We start from the raw sequence: 15,985 nt of genomic DNA on the forward strand, positions 1-15,985 counted from the left end.
ATTTTGACTGTATTTTATTAAATCAATGCAAACTTAGTGAGCAAAAATGTACTTCTTTTAAAGACTGGATAGATGGATAGATGTTGCTTGTACGGCTGGATGATGGATGGATGGATATTAGATAGATCAAAGTCAAAGTCAGCTTTATTGTTGATTCAGCCACATGTACAGGACATATAGAAAATCGAAATTCAAAACCCTTGGTGCCTAACATATAATATTAAAATAAAAAATAATGTGTGTGTGTGTGTGTGCGTGCATGCGTGCGTGCGTGCGTGTGTGTTTCTATCCAATATCTATCTAATACTGTTTTATTTTAAGAATTCCTTCTGTCTGGTAAATTCTATATCTATATTATATAGATTTTGGATGGATGGATGGATGGATGGATGGATGGATGGATGGAAGGATGGATGGATGGATGATAGATATAAAATAGCTATTGGATGGGTGGATAGATCAATATTAGATAGACATTGGATGGATGGACTGATGGATGGATATTAGAAGGATCAATGATGTACCGATGGATAGATTGATATTGGATGGATATTAGATAGATGTATGTATGGATGGATGGATGGATGGATGGATGGATGGATAGATCGATATTCATTAGATATTGGATAAATGGATGGATGGATGGATATTAGAAGGATGGATGGATGGATGGATAGATGGATGGATATATGGATGAATAGATTGATATTAGATGGATTGATGAATGGATAAATGGATGGATAGATCGATATTAAATAGATATTGGATGGATGATAGATGGATGAATATTAAATTGATGGATAAATGGATGGATGGATAGATATATATTGGATGGATGGATGGATATATCTATATTAGATAGATATTGAATGGAATGATATTGGATGGATGGATTGAATGATATAAGATAGCTATTGGATGGGTGGATAGATCAATATTAGATAGACATTGGATGGATGGACTGATGGATGGATATTAGAAGGATGAATGATGTACCGATGGATAGATTGATATTGGATGGATATTAGATAGATGTATGGATGTATGGATGGATGGATGGATGGATGGATAGATCGATATTCATTAGATATTGGATAAATGGATGGATGGATGGATATTAGAAGGATGGATGGATGGATGGATGGATATATGGATGAAAAGATTGATATTAGATGGATTGATGAATGGATGGATAGATCGATATTAAATAGATATTGGATGAATAGAACAATATTTGATGGATGGATGGATATTGGATAGATCAATATTAAAAAGATAGTGGATGGACATGGATGAATGGATGGAGAGATATTAGATAGATATTGGATGGATAGATGGATGGATCAATATCAGATACTAGATGTATGGATGGATAATAGACAGATACAGTAGATGGATGAATGGATGTCTCATGTAATCTCATTTTTTACTATGGTATTTTAAATCACCCAGCCATGTGATAAACAAATTAATAAGTGCATATGTGTGATCATTGTTTAAAAACAAATCTCTGTGAAATTTGCTGTACTGTAAGCTGGATGTCCGTAGTGATGCTGTGACCTTTGACCTCCAGCTGGCCCACAAGTATGACCCACAAAAGGAGGAGGAGCTGAGGATGTGGATCAGTGATGTCACAGGCCGCAAACTTCCAGAGAACTTCATGGAGGGCCTGAAAGATGGAGTCCTGCTGTGCGAGTGAGTGATTCATGAAACTACATCTGAAGAGCTCAAGAGACGGTTTGCCAAGCTAACTCTGTAAAAGCGAATGTCTCCGTTTGCATTGAATTTTGAGCATATTACATTCAGAGATGTTGTTTATGTCCACACAGCTACATTACACGTCAACTAAAGTTGAAATTAGGATAGCGTAGTGGACCACCACTTTAAAAATTGTCAGATGTATTTAGAACAAGAATAATGTGATGACATCAGAAGACTCTATTGAAAGATACACAGTGCAGACCAATCAGAATCAAGTACTCCAGAGAGCAATCGCCTAGATATACATTATCCCCTACGTAATGTTTAGTTTAATCTTTTATATTTTGTATTAAGTACAGGTGAGCATAAGCATGTTATTTCAGTTTTACATTGCCCAAATATGTCTGTTAAACTCGATTATTTCACCCATATTTTGACATTGTCAGCTACTTGAAACATTAAATCAGACACTTAATTAATAAATCTTGGTCCCACTTTATATTAAGTGACCTTAACTAATATGTACTTAAACAGGAATTAATAGTTTGTTACAATGTACTTATTGTGTATATACATGTATTTACTGTGTACTTATGCTTGATTAAATAACTGTATGTAATCACATCTGTAATTAACCTTTGTAATTACATTTGTAAATACACTGTTGACCATCCTTTACACCTTATCTCACCCTTAAACCTACCCATACCACCAAACCTGTCCATAACCCAACCTCTATCCCAACTCAAAAGCACCACAAGGGTTCTCAAATACATTATAAACACAGTAAGTACATAGTAGTTAAGGACACTTACTATAAAGTGGGACCTAAATCTTAAGCTTGTGTGTATGTAAACAGAAAAAAAGGCCAGTTTTCAAAACCTTGACAGGCAGTTGCTTTATATCTGCACAGCTCTTTAAATAATGATCAGTCATTACTTTCTTTCCCATGTTCGTCTTTATTACTCATGAACAGGCTCATCAACACTCTTCAACCCGGTTCTGTAAGAAAGATCAACAACTCTCCTCAAAACTGGCATCAGGTGAGTAATAAATGTCTTTCTGGTCTAATAGGGGTCGATGACCATATCAAATCTGATGTGTGCACACGAAATCCAAAGATATACTTGTAAATGTTTCTGCCTTCAGTGTTTACACCCTGGTCAAACATTTGTTTAGAAGAATCTAACGGTTGCTGACATATTACAGCTAGTATGTTTGACAGGAAACTGCCATTTCTTGTCTTTTTAAATTTTTATGCTAAAGAATGTTCAATTTAAAGGGACAATTCCAAAAATGAAAAGTATAATCCTTTGTTAAATTTTTTTTTCCAAAGAAAAAACAGCCAATGCCATTCATGATATGAACAAAATAAATCCTATGGAAGTCAATGGTTTTTTTTTTCTTCTCAACATTTTCTGTATATCATTTAAACAAGTAGAGAAGGAGTAAATGATGTAACTTTAACAAGTGAACTATTGCTTTAATATAGGATTAGAATGGATGGATGGATGGATGGATGGATGGATGGATATTAAATTATTGAATGTACATTGGACGGATGGATATTGGATAGATGTAGATTGGATGGATGGATGGATGGATGGATGGATGGATGGATAGATTAATGGATGGATGGATGGATGGATGGATAGATTAATGGATGGATGGATGGATGGATGGATGGATGGATGGATGGATGGATGGATGGATAGATAGATTAATGGATGGATGAATGGATATTGGATGGATGGATGGATGGATGAATGGATATTGGATGGATGGATGGATGGATGGATGGATGGATGGATAGATTAATGGATGGATGAATGGATATTGGATGGATAGATGGATGGATGGATGGATAGATTAATGGATGGATGAATGGATATTGGATGGATGGATGGATGGATGGATGGATGGATGGATGGATGGATGGATGAATGGATATTGGATGGATGGATGGATGGATGGATGGATGGATGGATGGATGGATGGATAGATTAATGGATGGATGAATGGATATTGGATGGATAGATGGATGGATGGATAGATTAATGGATGGATGAATGGATATTGGATGGAGATTGGATGGATGGATGGATATTGGATAGATGAATAGATGGATGGATATTTATGGATAATGGATGGATGGATGGATGGATGGATGGATGGTTAGATGGATGGATGGATTGATGATGGATACATGGAAATTGGAAATGGATTGGATAAGGATGTTGGAAAAAACAGCCAATGACATTCATAGTAGGAACAAAAATACAATGGAAGTTGTTGAATAGATACAGTGCATCCAGAAAGTATTGATAGCGCTTGACTATTTCCACATTTTTTATGTTACAGGCTTATGAATTTAATCCTTTTTGGAATAATTTTTTTATTACCTCAATTTTAAACACAATACCCCATAATGAAAATGTGAAAAATGTGATTTTTTTTAAATTGGTGTAAATTTATTAAAAATAAAAAAGCTGAAAAATCAAATGTACATCAGTATTCGCAGTCTTTGCCTTGAAGCTCTAAATTGAGCTCAGGTACATTCTGTTTCCACTGATCATTCTTGAGATGTTTCAGCAGCTTAATTGGAGTCCACCTGTGGCTCAGTTGATTGGACATGATTTGAAAAGGCATACAACTGTCTATATAAGGTCCGAAGGTTGATAGTGCATGTCAAAGCACAAACCAAACATGTAGACAAAGGAATTGTCTGTTGACATCTGAGATAAGATTGTCTAGAGGCACAAGGCTGGGGAAGGATACAGAAAAATGTCTGCTGCTCTGAAAGTTCCAATGAGCACAGTGGCCTCCATCATCAACCGTAAGTGGAAGATGTTTGGAACCACCAGGAACCTTCCTAGAGCTGGCCGGCCATCTAAGCTGAGTGATCATGGGAGAAGGGCCTTAGTCAAGAAGGTGATCAATAACCCGGATGGTCACTCTGTCTGAGCTCCAGCGTTCTTCTGTGGAGAGAGGAGAACCTTACAGAAGGACAACCATTTGTGCAGCAATCCACCAATCAGGCCTGTATGGTAGAGTGGCCAGACGGAAGCCATGAAAGGCATCTGAAGGACTCTCAGACCATAAGAAACAAAATTCTCTGGTCTGATGAGACTAAAATTGAACTCTTAGGAGTGAATGCCAGGCATTACGTTTGAAGAAAACCAGGCACTGCTCATCACCAGGCTAATACCATGTTTTTCAGCAGCAGGAACTGGAAGACTATTCAGGATAGAGGGAAAGATGAATGCAGAGATATACAGAGACATCACGAAAGAAAACCTGCTTCAGAGTGCTCTTGACCTCAGACTGGGGCGACGGTTCATCTTCCAGCAGGACAATCACTTAAAGCACACCACCAAAATATCAATGGAGTGGCTTCACAGCAACTCGGTGAATGTTCTTGAGTGGCCCAGCCAGAGCCCAGAGCTAAATCCTATTGAACATCTCTGGAGAGATCAGAAAATTTCTGTACACCGTCGCTTCCCATCCAACCTGTTAGAGTTTGAGAGGTACTGCAAAGAGGAATGGGCAAAAATTCCCAAAGACAGGTGTGCCAAGCTTGTGGGATCATATTAAACTGACTTAAGGCTGTAATTGCTGCCAAAGGTGCATCAACAAAGTATTGAGCAAAGGCTGTGAATACTGATGTACATGTGATTTTTTCAGGGTTTTTATTTTTAATAAATTTGATAGATAGATAGATAGATAGATAGATAGATAGATAGATAGATAGATAGATAGATAGATAGATAGATAGATAGATAGTTAGTTAGTTAGTTAGTTAGTTAGTTAGTTAGTTAGTTAGTTAGTTAGTTAGTTAGTTAGTTAGTTAGTTAGTTAGATAGATAGATAGATAGATAGATAGATAGATAGATAGATAGATAGATAGATAGATAGATAGATAGATAGATAGATAGATAGATAGATAGATAGATAGATAGATAGATAGATAGATAGATAGATAGATAGATAGATAGATAGATAGATAATGGGTAAAAAGATGGATGGATATTGGATATGGATGTTGGAAAAAACAGCCAATGACATTCATAGTAGGAACAAAACCATACTACAGAAGTGAATGGTTGTTGTTTATTATACGCAACATTATTCAGTATATGAGTGGAGGAGTAAATGATGATGTAATTTTCAATTTCTGGTGAACTGACCCTGTAATGAAGGATTAGAACACAAATAAATACCACATTTCAAGCATATTTGTTCAGTTTCTGTATTTGTAAGGAATTTACGATGTGTTCTTGGAAAATGTCTGAATATCTGCTAATCTCATGTTCCAAATATAATCAGTTTCCGGTGCTGAAGGTGTAACTTTGGACTCAGTTATGCATACTTTCAGATTTCTGACAGATCACAGAGCAAGTCACTTTCTTCCTGGTTTGGCCTTGTTTGTTGCAGCTGGAAAATATTGGTAATTTTGTCCGAGCCATTCAAGAGTATGGACTGAAGCCACATGAAATATTTGAGGCCAACGACCTGTTTGAGAACGTCAATCACACTCAGGTCCAGAGCACGCTTATTGCACTGGCTGGAATGGTGAGTCTTGTGCATTTTAATACGGAAATGTTAAACACAAATGCAGTAATGAAGGGTAACTTGCTCTTTGCTCCGCATTTTGCTTAAATGTGCTTCTGCTAGTGGTACTTGTTTCATTAGTAGCTCACAATATGTGGATTCAGAGAGATTATTAAAATCATGAATGTCTTTACGTGTTCTACTTCTAAGTTATTTGTGCATACTTATGTCAAATGCATGAGCTTTAAAAATGTAAAATGTCAATTCGCTTTTAGTATTTACTTATATACTTAATCCTTTTATGTCTTTGTATTTTGAAATCCAGGCTAAATCGAAAGGCTTTCATTCGAAGTACGACATCGGAGTGAAATACGCAGAGAAACAGCAGCGCAGATTTGCTCCTGAAAAACTAAAGGAGGGACGAAATATTATTGGTTTGCAGGTCAGTGCAGGCTATTAATCAGTACATTTTCTTTAATGAGATTTTATTTAGGGATGTATTTGTCATGGATATTAAATATTGGACGATATGGAAGTTATTTACAACCCTAAATCAGAAAAAAATTGGCACGGTGTGTAAAACAGAAATATATAAAAAAGAGAGTAGTAATTTCCAAATTTACTTTTGTTTTGTTTTTCATTGCAGACAATATAAAGATATTTCATGTTTTGTCTGGTCAACTTGATTTCATTTGTAAATATTCGTCCTTTCCTGCCATTCAGACCTGCAATACATTCCAAATAAACTTGGGACAGGAGCAATTTAGGGCTAGTAATCAGGTAAATTGGTTTAATAATGATGTGATTTGAAACGGGTGATGTCAACAGGTGATTCTAATTATGATTTGGTACAAAAGCATCCAAGAGTGACAAGCCTAGAGCCTGGTTTATACTTCTGCGTCAAGTGATCAGCGTGACCCACGGCGCAAGCCTTGTGCGTAGCCGTGCATTTATACTTCTGCACTGTTTCTGTTGCTCTGCAATACACTTCCAAAACGCTGGCTGGCAGTAGGTGTTTATGTTTCTCTGTGTCCAGTTTCTTCGCTGGTGTGTTTTTTTTCCCTCTCCGCTGTCGCCACTGGCTCGCATGGTTCAGGATTGGTAGAGCTATACATCGAGGAATTCGCTCTTCAGTGTTTGAACTCTCAGTAATGATTAAATCACACTGAACTGAGCTAAACTGAACTGAACTTAAACACTAAAAAACTGAACTACACTGTTCCAGTTAGTATGACCATTTATGTGAAGCTGCTTTGACACAAGCTACATTGTAAAAGCGCTATACAAATAAAGCTGAATTGAATTGAATTGAATTGTTTCTGCATGCTTACTTAATGTACAAGTGGCTCAAATTCGCTCATTTTGAAGCGGGAACCGGCAGACGTGCAACAACTTTAATCATGAGGTAAACACAAAACAGCAGTCTCCATCCGGAGCTCCTTCATGGTACTCCACACTTGTAAACACACACTTGTCAGCACTACCAAGTCGACCAATTACGAAGCTTGTGCTATGCGTACGCGTTACATTTTTGAGAGATGCTCATCAACGCAGGGGGGCGAGGGGCTATGCGTCCACACATAGGCTGCGCGTAGTATACGTGTGCACTTGACGTAGAAGTATAAATCAGCCTTTAAGGTGGGCTACAGTACAGGGTCTTCGTTGTCGCATTTTGAATCACACACATTCTCTATTGGAGACAGGTCGGGACTGCAGGCAGGCCAGTTAAGTACCTGTTCCTCTTCCCTTAGTGGCCAGGACTTTGTAATGTGTGCAGAACGTGGTTTTGCATTGTCTTTCTGAAATCTGCATGGACATCCCTGGAAAGGAAGGCAGCATTTTGTGCTCCAAATTCTTTATGTATTTTTCAGCATTAAAGGTCTAGTGAAAATAAAATAATGTTTTTAGATGTTAGTATCAGTACTTTAGTCTTCAGGGATATCTATAAGCTAGTGTGATACAGAACAATGACAAACTTCACAATTAGAAGATATAAAACCAATATTTTTCACATCAGCTCATTCTTCAGTTTTCATCAAATTTTTTGACCAATCAAATGCTCTCTAGTGTCTGACATGCCCCGCCCCTTCAAGACGCTTCTCATTTGCTTTTCATTTGATGCGCTTGAGCTCAACTCACTCTCACTGGCAGAGCGGTGATAAAACAAAACACTATTGGCTGTTTTTTTAAAAGGGGAGGAGCTACTCTGTCTTGCCCTTTTTCAATTGAGATAACGCCAAACATCAAATAAAAAAGGCGCATTTCAAAGCACTTCACGGGACCTTTAATGGGTCTAAATGATCCATTTCTTCTTTGCTCCAGAGCACACGGTGTCTATTTCTCCCAAAAAAATTCTTGAAATACTGATTCATCTGACCGCAGTACACATTTCCACTGTGTGATGGTCCACCCCAGATGCCTCCGATCCCAGAAAAGTCAACTGCTCTCCTGGACAATGTTAACATAGGGCTTCCTTTTGGCACTGTACAGTTTTCACTGCCATTTGTGGATGAAACTACATATTGTGTCACTTGACAAAGGTTTGCCTAAGTAGTCCTGACCCCATGTGATGATTTTGCTCATGGATGAATGAAATTCCTCCAGATTCCTTATTTCTTTAGGGTTGTATATTATTCAACACTTTCTTGCATTTTCAGATGGGAACCAATAAGTTTGCCAGTCAAAAAGGCATGACATCTTACGGCACACGGCGTCACCTATACGACCCTAAGACCGGTATGGAAAATCCTCTAGATCAATCGACAATCAGCCTGCAGATGGGCACCAACAAAGGAGCCAGTCAGGTACTAGAGATGAAAACATTTAATTTTTTAATAAACTTGCTTTAAATGCCATGCATAAATTATTTCACTTCCTCTTCTTTCTATCAGGCTGGTATGACAGCTCCAGGCACCAAGCGGCAAATCTTCGAGAAGAAGCTGGACATGGAGATGTGCGACACTTCTATCGTCTCGCTGCAGATGGGAACCAACAAGGTTGCGTCCCAGACCGGGATGACGGTGTACGGCCTGCCGCGTCAAGTGTACGACAGCAAGTACTGCTCCAGCGCCAATGAATACATCAACAACGGCCAGGACTCAGAGATGGATGGATATCAGTACTCCGACTAGGATGAACAGCCGGCACACTACTTTTTGTTTTTTTAATTCACCTGCACTTTTGATATTCCAGATTCATGTCGACAAGTAGGACCAGCTTTAAATGTTTACCGCCACCACAGCCACTGATCATAGCTGCAGACTTCAGTGTCTGACCGGTCGTAGAAAACTAAATTAGGAGTATTTTGTTGACTTTTTTTAATGGAACATTCCATCTTTGGCGAAAATAAGCTCATTTTACTGGTCACCTAGAGTTAAACGGTAACACTTTCAATAACAGTACAAGAATAATGATGTATGTAAACTAAACGTTACATTATTATGAATTAACTATTAGTTAAGGAGTACGCTAATCATGAACTAGCTTTAACTAAAACATGAGTCAAAGGAGTTTATGTGTGAATAACGACTACCTTAATTACTTGTTAGTACATGTTATTAATGAATGTATCATTCAACTTTTTAGTTTAAGCTAAATGTAACAAACATCCCTGCTGAAAAATCCAGCTTAAACCAGCCTAGGCTGGTTGGCTGGTTTTAGCTGGTCGACCAGGCTGGTTTTAGAGGGGTTTTGGCCACTTCCAGGCTGGTTTCCAGCCATTTCCAGCCTGGTTTTAGCTGGTCAGGCTGGAAAATGACCAGCTAAATCCAGCTAAAAGCAGCCTGGTTTAAGCTGGACATAGCTGGTTTTGGCTGGGCTCCCAGCCTGGCTAGGCTGGTCAAGCTGGTTTTAGCTGGATTTAGCTGGTCATTTTCCAGCCTGACCAGCTAAAACCAGGCTGGAAATGGCTGGAAACCAGCCTGGAAGTGGCCAAAACCCCTCTAAAACCAGCCTTTTTGACCAGCTAAAACCAGCCAACCAGCCTAGGCTGGTTTAAGCTGGATTTTTCAGCAGGGATGAGCTCATGAGCTGTTAATGTATAATTATATCATGACTTTACATGGAGGGGCACATCACAATTAACTCAACCTTAGCTACTAATGAACTCCTGTGTTTAAAGTGTTCATGTTCATGCTGACAGAACACTTTTCTATTGTTATTTAGTGCAAATGCACTAGACGGATGTCCATAAGGCGTTCATGAGTAGTTAAGAATTGGTTAATGATGATGTGCCCCTTCAAGTAAAGTCATGATATAATTTTCATGAACATATCTGGAGTTCATGATGGTTAAATTAAGCATAAACTAATGTAGTATTTAATACATTAATTAAAAAACAAGGATGTACTAACAAGTAATTTAGGAAACCGTTATTTACACATGTTGTAGTTAAAGCTAGCTCATGATTAGCGCACACATAAACTCATCATTAGTCTATAATAAAGTAATGTTTAGTTGACATATTAACACATCATTATTAATGTACTGTTATTGTAAAGTGTTGCCAGTTAAACAGTTGAGTTTATTCCATTTGCACATTTAGCTTAGCTTAGCATAGATCATTGAATCGGATTAGACCATTAGCATCTTGCTTAAAAATTTCAAAAAGAAACTGCAGCAGGTGCAATGATGTTTAGCAGCACCTGAAAATAGTCCCCTGCTAGGTAACGCTTCTAAATATCATTGCTCCTGCTACAGCCGTGATACGGCAGCAAAGTTGCTTGATTATTACGCCAGAATGTGAGTATAATTCCAATAGCCATATCAGCAGACAAAATACAAAATAGCAACTTTTCTGTCAGCCTTAGAACACAATTTAACTGCAAAAGAATAAATAGGAAATTTATTAAAATTATTTTTTGAATGTTTAAGGGGGATGCTAATGGTCTAATCCGATTCAATGATTTATGCTAAGCTAAGCTAAAAGTGCTCCCACCAGACCTGGAGATCAGCTGAATGGATTTAAAAATGGTAAAACTTAATTGTTTAACTTTAGGGAAGATACAATGAGCCTATTTTTTTCCCATAAAGGAGTGCTCCTTTAAACCAGGGGTGACCAACCCTGTTCCTGGAGATCTACCTTGCTGTAGATTTCAGTTGTGCAACCCTTATCAAACACACCTGCCTGTAATTATCAAATGCTGTTCATGTCCTAATTAATTAGTTCATGTGTGTTTGATCAGGGTTGGAGCTAAACTCTGTAGGAAGGTAGATCTCCAAGAACAGGGTTGAGCACCCCTGCTGTAAACACAGGCTTTTCCTGCTTCTCACATAAGTAGATTTACTTTTATATTTTATTACATTTTTTGAGTGTGCAATTGTCCTCCTGCATGGCCCTTTTTTTCTTATACATGAAAAAAAAAAAATAATGCAGATGATAAATATAGATATTATTTATGATGCCTTATATAAACACTACTGGGGAAAATCCTTTCATGCTCACCAAGGCTGCATTTCTTCGATCTAAATATAATTAACCGTAATATTGTGAAATATATTAACTGCAAATGTCTGTTTTCTATTTTAATATATTTTTAAAATGTAATTTATTCATGTGAAGTATCACAGTCTTCGATGTCAGGTGATCCTTCAGATTTAGTACTGTTCTTACTATATTTTTGGTCAAATAAATGCAGCCGTTTAAAAAAAAAACATATAAAAAGGAGTCTTTAAGTGCTTTAAATGGATTTGTCACACCAGAAGCTATTAGAAGTGTGTATTTTAATGTCCCATTGTGCTGCTTTGATCAGATAGAAGATGAGAAAATCCACTAAAGAGCCAGTCAGATCACTTTCACAAAGATGCCCACTGATTTTTAAAGGGACAGTTCACACCAAAAAAAAATGCTAATTTACTCAAGTGGTTTCATATCTTTGTGTTTCTATTGTTGAACACAGAAGAAGACATTTTAAAGAAAGCTGAGTCCTGTAGCTGTTGACTTGCATAGTAGGAAAAACAAATACTATGGAAGTCAGTGCTACTAAATTCCAGCTTCCTTCGAAATATCTTTGTGTTTAACATAAGAAACTCAAACAGGTTTGGAAGTAAAGGTTGAGTAAATAATGACAGAGTTTTCACATTTTTGAGTGAACTATCCCATTAACTACTGCATGATTTTGTAAATGCACTACAGCTGCTTGGCGTTTAGCTGTAATTGATGAATGAATTGACATTGCTGAAACCACATTTCCACTCTTTTAGTCAATTCATCCCTTAGGACAAGACAGGACAACATATTAGACATCAAGACTTTAATGACACCTACTGTAAGTTTCAATTTTGCTCCAACACTCCTGCCTGTGTTATCAAGGGAATCTGAAGGCATTGGATACCTGGTTTAATCTGTGTTAAACGATCCCAAGATTTTATGTTGATTCATTCATTCATTGAGAATGTTAACCCAGGAGTAGCCCGGTTTTTAATAATTATCGTTTCTATAATAATCGATTACTTTAACGATGTGTGAGCTGACATTAAGTGCGTCAAAACAAACTATGTGTCTGTAATCCAAAAGTATTGACGAGATGAAACGTATACAGTTAGAATGAGTCTGTAATTCAAATTATGAAAGCAAAACAAATGTGTGCGGCCTTGTTTTTATTGTTCTTACAATATACGATTGAGTAATATGATATTCACGAGTGCCTTTTTCATGAAAATATGCCAACTGTAACAAATTCAACAACAGTTTGCAATTTAACATTTACTGCCTAACATTTTTATTTAAAATAATTTTTCATTGTATTAATTGTTTTAATGACCAAAACACGTTTATTCACAAAAAGTTAATTTGTGTGTAAGACTAATGTACATATAAATCATTTCAAGAACAGTGCAATAAAACCGCAAATTTTAAAGGACAGTAGGATGACCCTGAATTAAATCCCACCATTTCTGCCTGACTACCACTCCACTAAATCACTTGATATCTCGTTCAAAACAACCTGGGTTAAACCAATTCAAGTTGTTTCAGCGCAATACCTGAACAACCGCTAGGTGGCACTGTAGAGACGAGATTTGAAACCTCAGCAAGCGTGCTTCAACTGTGTTTCACTGAGTAGGGTGAACTTGCAGGCCTGAGAGTAGACGGTAGGCCCGGATTGGCAAATCAGGAGCACCGGGAGAATTTTAATGATGATATAACTAGATATGACACCATTTAATGTACAGCTGTTGTGATACAGTGGTTAGCACGTTAGGTTATGACGCGGCCTACCCGGGTTCGGTCCTCGTCTGAGAAACATTTTTTTTTTTTTTTTTTAAAGACATATAATACTGTGAGGGTTGTTGAACATTTGAAGTTCTAAAACAGCTGTTTTCTCAAAAAAAAAAGACATGATAGTCTAATTAGAAACTGAATTGGAAATTGATTTTAATATAGTCAGTCGTGAACTGAGGTGGGCCGTATAAGGCTTGAAACTTCAGGGCTGAAAAAGAGTCCCACTCCGGCCCTGAGTAGACCCAACTGCACACTCACACCTGCATGCTCACTCCCATCATTTTCTGAGACAGTGCCATGTGCTGTTGGGTCGGGTGAAGCGGCAGGTCCGGAGACCCAGGTCCACTCTGTAATGAACGATCACCTACACCTACCCCAAACCCAACCATCAAAGTAGTATGCGTGTTACCCTAGTGGGCAGTACAATGTCCACTACATATTGCACCGGGTCCAGTACGTCATTGTGATTACAGACGAGGACATTTTGGCACTTTCTAGCAAGTAGCAATATCGGATATTTGACCCTAACCCTAACGATGGGCCTGGATATTCTGGTCTGAGCGAACAAGTCTGAGTGTGCAGTTGGGTCTCTGGGTGGGCAGCTTCATAATGTTGGTTTTATGAAGCTTCGCTCTGCCCACCACTACTAAAAAGTGGCCATTTATGAGCACTTTGGAGTGAAACAATTACATCCACCATATTAAAGTCTTGCTCCAAACACCAAAGTGCCCTCCATAGTGTAATATATATATATATCATTTGGAACACACCGTATGCCTGTTCACTTGCTTTTGAACCAATCTGAATGAATGATTCAGTGGATCACTCACAGTAATTTGAAGCCACATACAGGCATTGTATTGTCATTTTGTTTGTGTGAGGGACCTTAAAAACACATTCAGTATAGCACATCTCTGTTCTGGAATCGTTCTTGATCTGCCATACACAATCAGCGTAAATAGATTCCGATAAACTGGAGGGATTCGGGTGGTAAGACCTATACCCCTCACTGACAAAGGTTCAGAGTTTGTCTTATACATGAGCTTATTTGACTGCTATGCCATCATCACGGTGGTGAAAATAACCCATCAAAAAAGGTCTTAAGAGCAAGCTGAATCCTCTTGGTGGTCGCTTTGGTGTGACTTCAGCTAATCAGTTTTGGCCAACAATATACAACACAATCTGACATAAGTGAAGTCATCTTTCGCTACTGTGTTGTTTTTTAACAGAGAAAACATTTTACAAGTAACTTTGATTGTAAATCTTGGAATAAAAATTGACCAATGAAAAGGTGTGAAGCGCCAAAAGTGCACCATATTAAAATTGACTTCGAAAACTTTTTTGGCTAAAATTGTCAAAAAAGGTTGTTATGATGACCACCCGACAAGCTAATTCAGAATAGTGCTTAAAATGTCACTAAAAATGACATAAATAGAAAATGAGGCAAGTAATTGCAAAAAGGTCTGCTTTTTGAGAAAAAAAGGAACCAACCCTTTCACCAGGCTGGCTACAGGACTGTCTATTAAAATACAGAATAATATAGACCCTTGAAGTCATTTATTAAGTACAATTCAAATAAGAACTGTAGAATAGAACTGTCCAAAAATATTTATTGATGCAGTATATCCTAAAAGTGAGAAGAGAATAAACTACTGGCATAGAGCACTGTTAGCAGTTCTGAAAACAAAAGCATACTGTGAACATTCATGCGAACCCAAACAGAATGAATGAAACTGCACTTAAGATGTTAAGTGTGACAACCAAAGGGTATGCACTCTTTAAAGGAATGGTTTATCCAGAAATGACAATTTACTGACCATATATGGTGGTTCCATGCCTTTATGTCTTTCTTTACTCTGTTGAACACCAAAGGAGATACTTTGAAGAAAGCTGAAAACCTGTAATGATTGACGTCCATATAGGAAAAACTAATACTATGGACGTCAATGGTTACATTAATTAATTTATTTGCTCTTCAGTGTTTGAACTCTCAGTAATGATTAAATCACACTGAACTGAGCTAAACTGAACTGAACTGAACTTAAACACTAAAACCTGAACCACACTGTTCCAGTTACTATGACCATTTATGTGAAGCTGCTTTGACACAATCTACATTGTAAAAGCGCTATACAAATAAAGCTGAATTGAAATTGAATTGAATTACAGGTTTCCAACATTCATCAAAATATCTTCCTTAGTGTTCAACAAAAGAAACAATGTTTCGAGAGTAAGTATTATTTTTTTTTCTTTTTTGGGTGAACTGTCTGTTTCTATTAAGTTTTCATTAAACTTTTGTGTTTGCAAAATTCTCATGTTTAAAGCTCAATGATCAGAGCAACAACAATGTATAATCCAGAAATGTGTTGTTTATGACTGATGTGAGCTCTGTTACAGTAACTCAAGACCATAAAACAGCGAATCTTACTTTAGTTTCCCATTGAAAGTGATACAATGCATCCCTCCTCCTTCAAATGTCTTTATTTATGAGGCTTACCAACAATGGCTGAGCAT

General features: G+C 37.5%; 2 protein-coding genes across 6 annotated transcripts in view; one reads left to right on the forward strand and one right to left on the reverse strand.

Moving 5' to 3' along the window:
- cnn1b (calponin 1, basic, smooth muscle, b) overlaps nucleotides 1-13,561 on the forward strand; it is a 27,468-nt gene extending 13,907 nt beyond the window's left edge. The window contains exons 2-8 of one of the 5 annotated variants that reach the window (XR_015480504.1): nucleotides 1,574-1,695; nucleotides 2,678-2,744; nucleotides 6,136-6,273; nucleotides 6,578-6,694; nucleotides 8,910-9,056; nucleotides 9,144-9,939; nucleotides 10,180-13,112. Coding sequence is in view for 1 of the 5 variants with exons in the window: in XM_087244094.1 (XP_087100220.1) it covers nucleotides 1,574-1,695; nucleotides 2,678-2,744; nucleotides 6,136-6,273; nucleotides 6,578-6,694; nucleotides 8,910-9,056; nucleotides 9,144-9,383 (831 nt within the window). In the remaining 4 variants the exon portion in view is untranslated. Of the gene's footprint in view, nucleotides 1-1,573; nucleotides 1,696-2,677; nucleotides 2,745-6,135; nucleotides 6,274-6,577; nucleotides 6,695-8,909; nucleotides 9,057-9,143 lie in introns of all 5 variants that reach the window. The other 4 variants (XR_015480505.1, XR_015480506.1, XR_015480503.1 and 1 more) reach the window with 4 other exon arrangements.
- The window catches only part of LOC147845543 (uncharacterized), a 261,502-nt gene that overhangs the window by 216,640 nt on the left and 28,877 nt on the right, over nucleotides 1-15,985 (reverse strand). The gene's annotated exons all lie outside the window — the stretch shown is intronic.

The sequence above is a fragment of the Danio rerio genome, chromosome 3, assembly GCF_052040795.2.
Source record: "Danio rerio strain M-AB ecotype USA chromosome 3, GRCz13ab, whole genome shotgun sequence".
NCBI classification, from domain to species: Eukaryota; Metazoa; Chordata; class Actinopteri; order Cypriniformes; family Danionidae; genus Danio; species Danio rerio.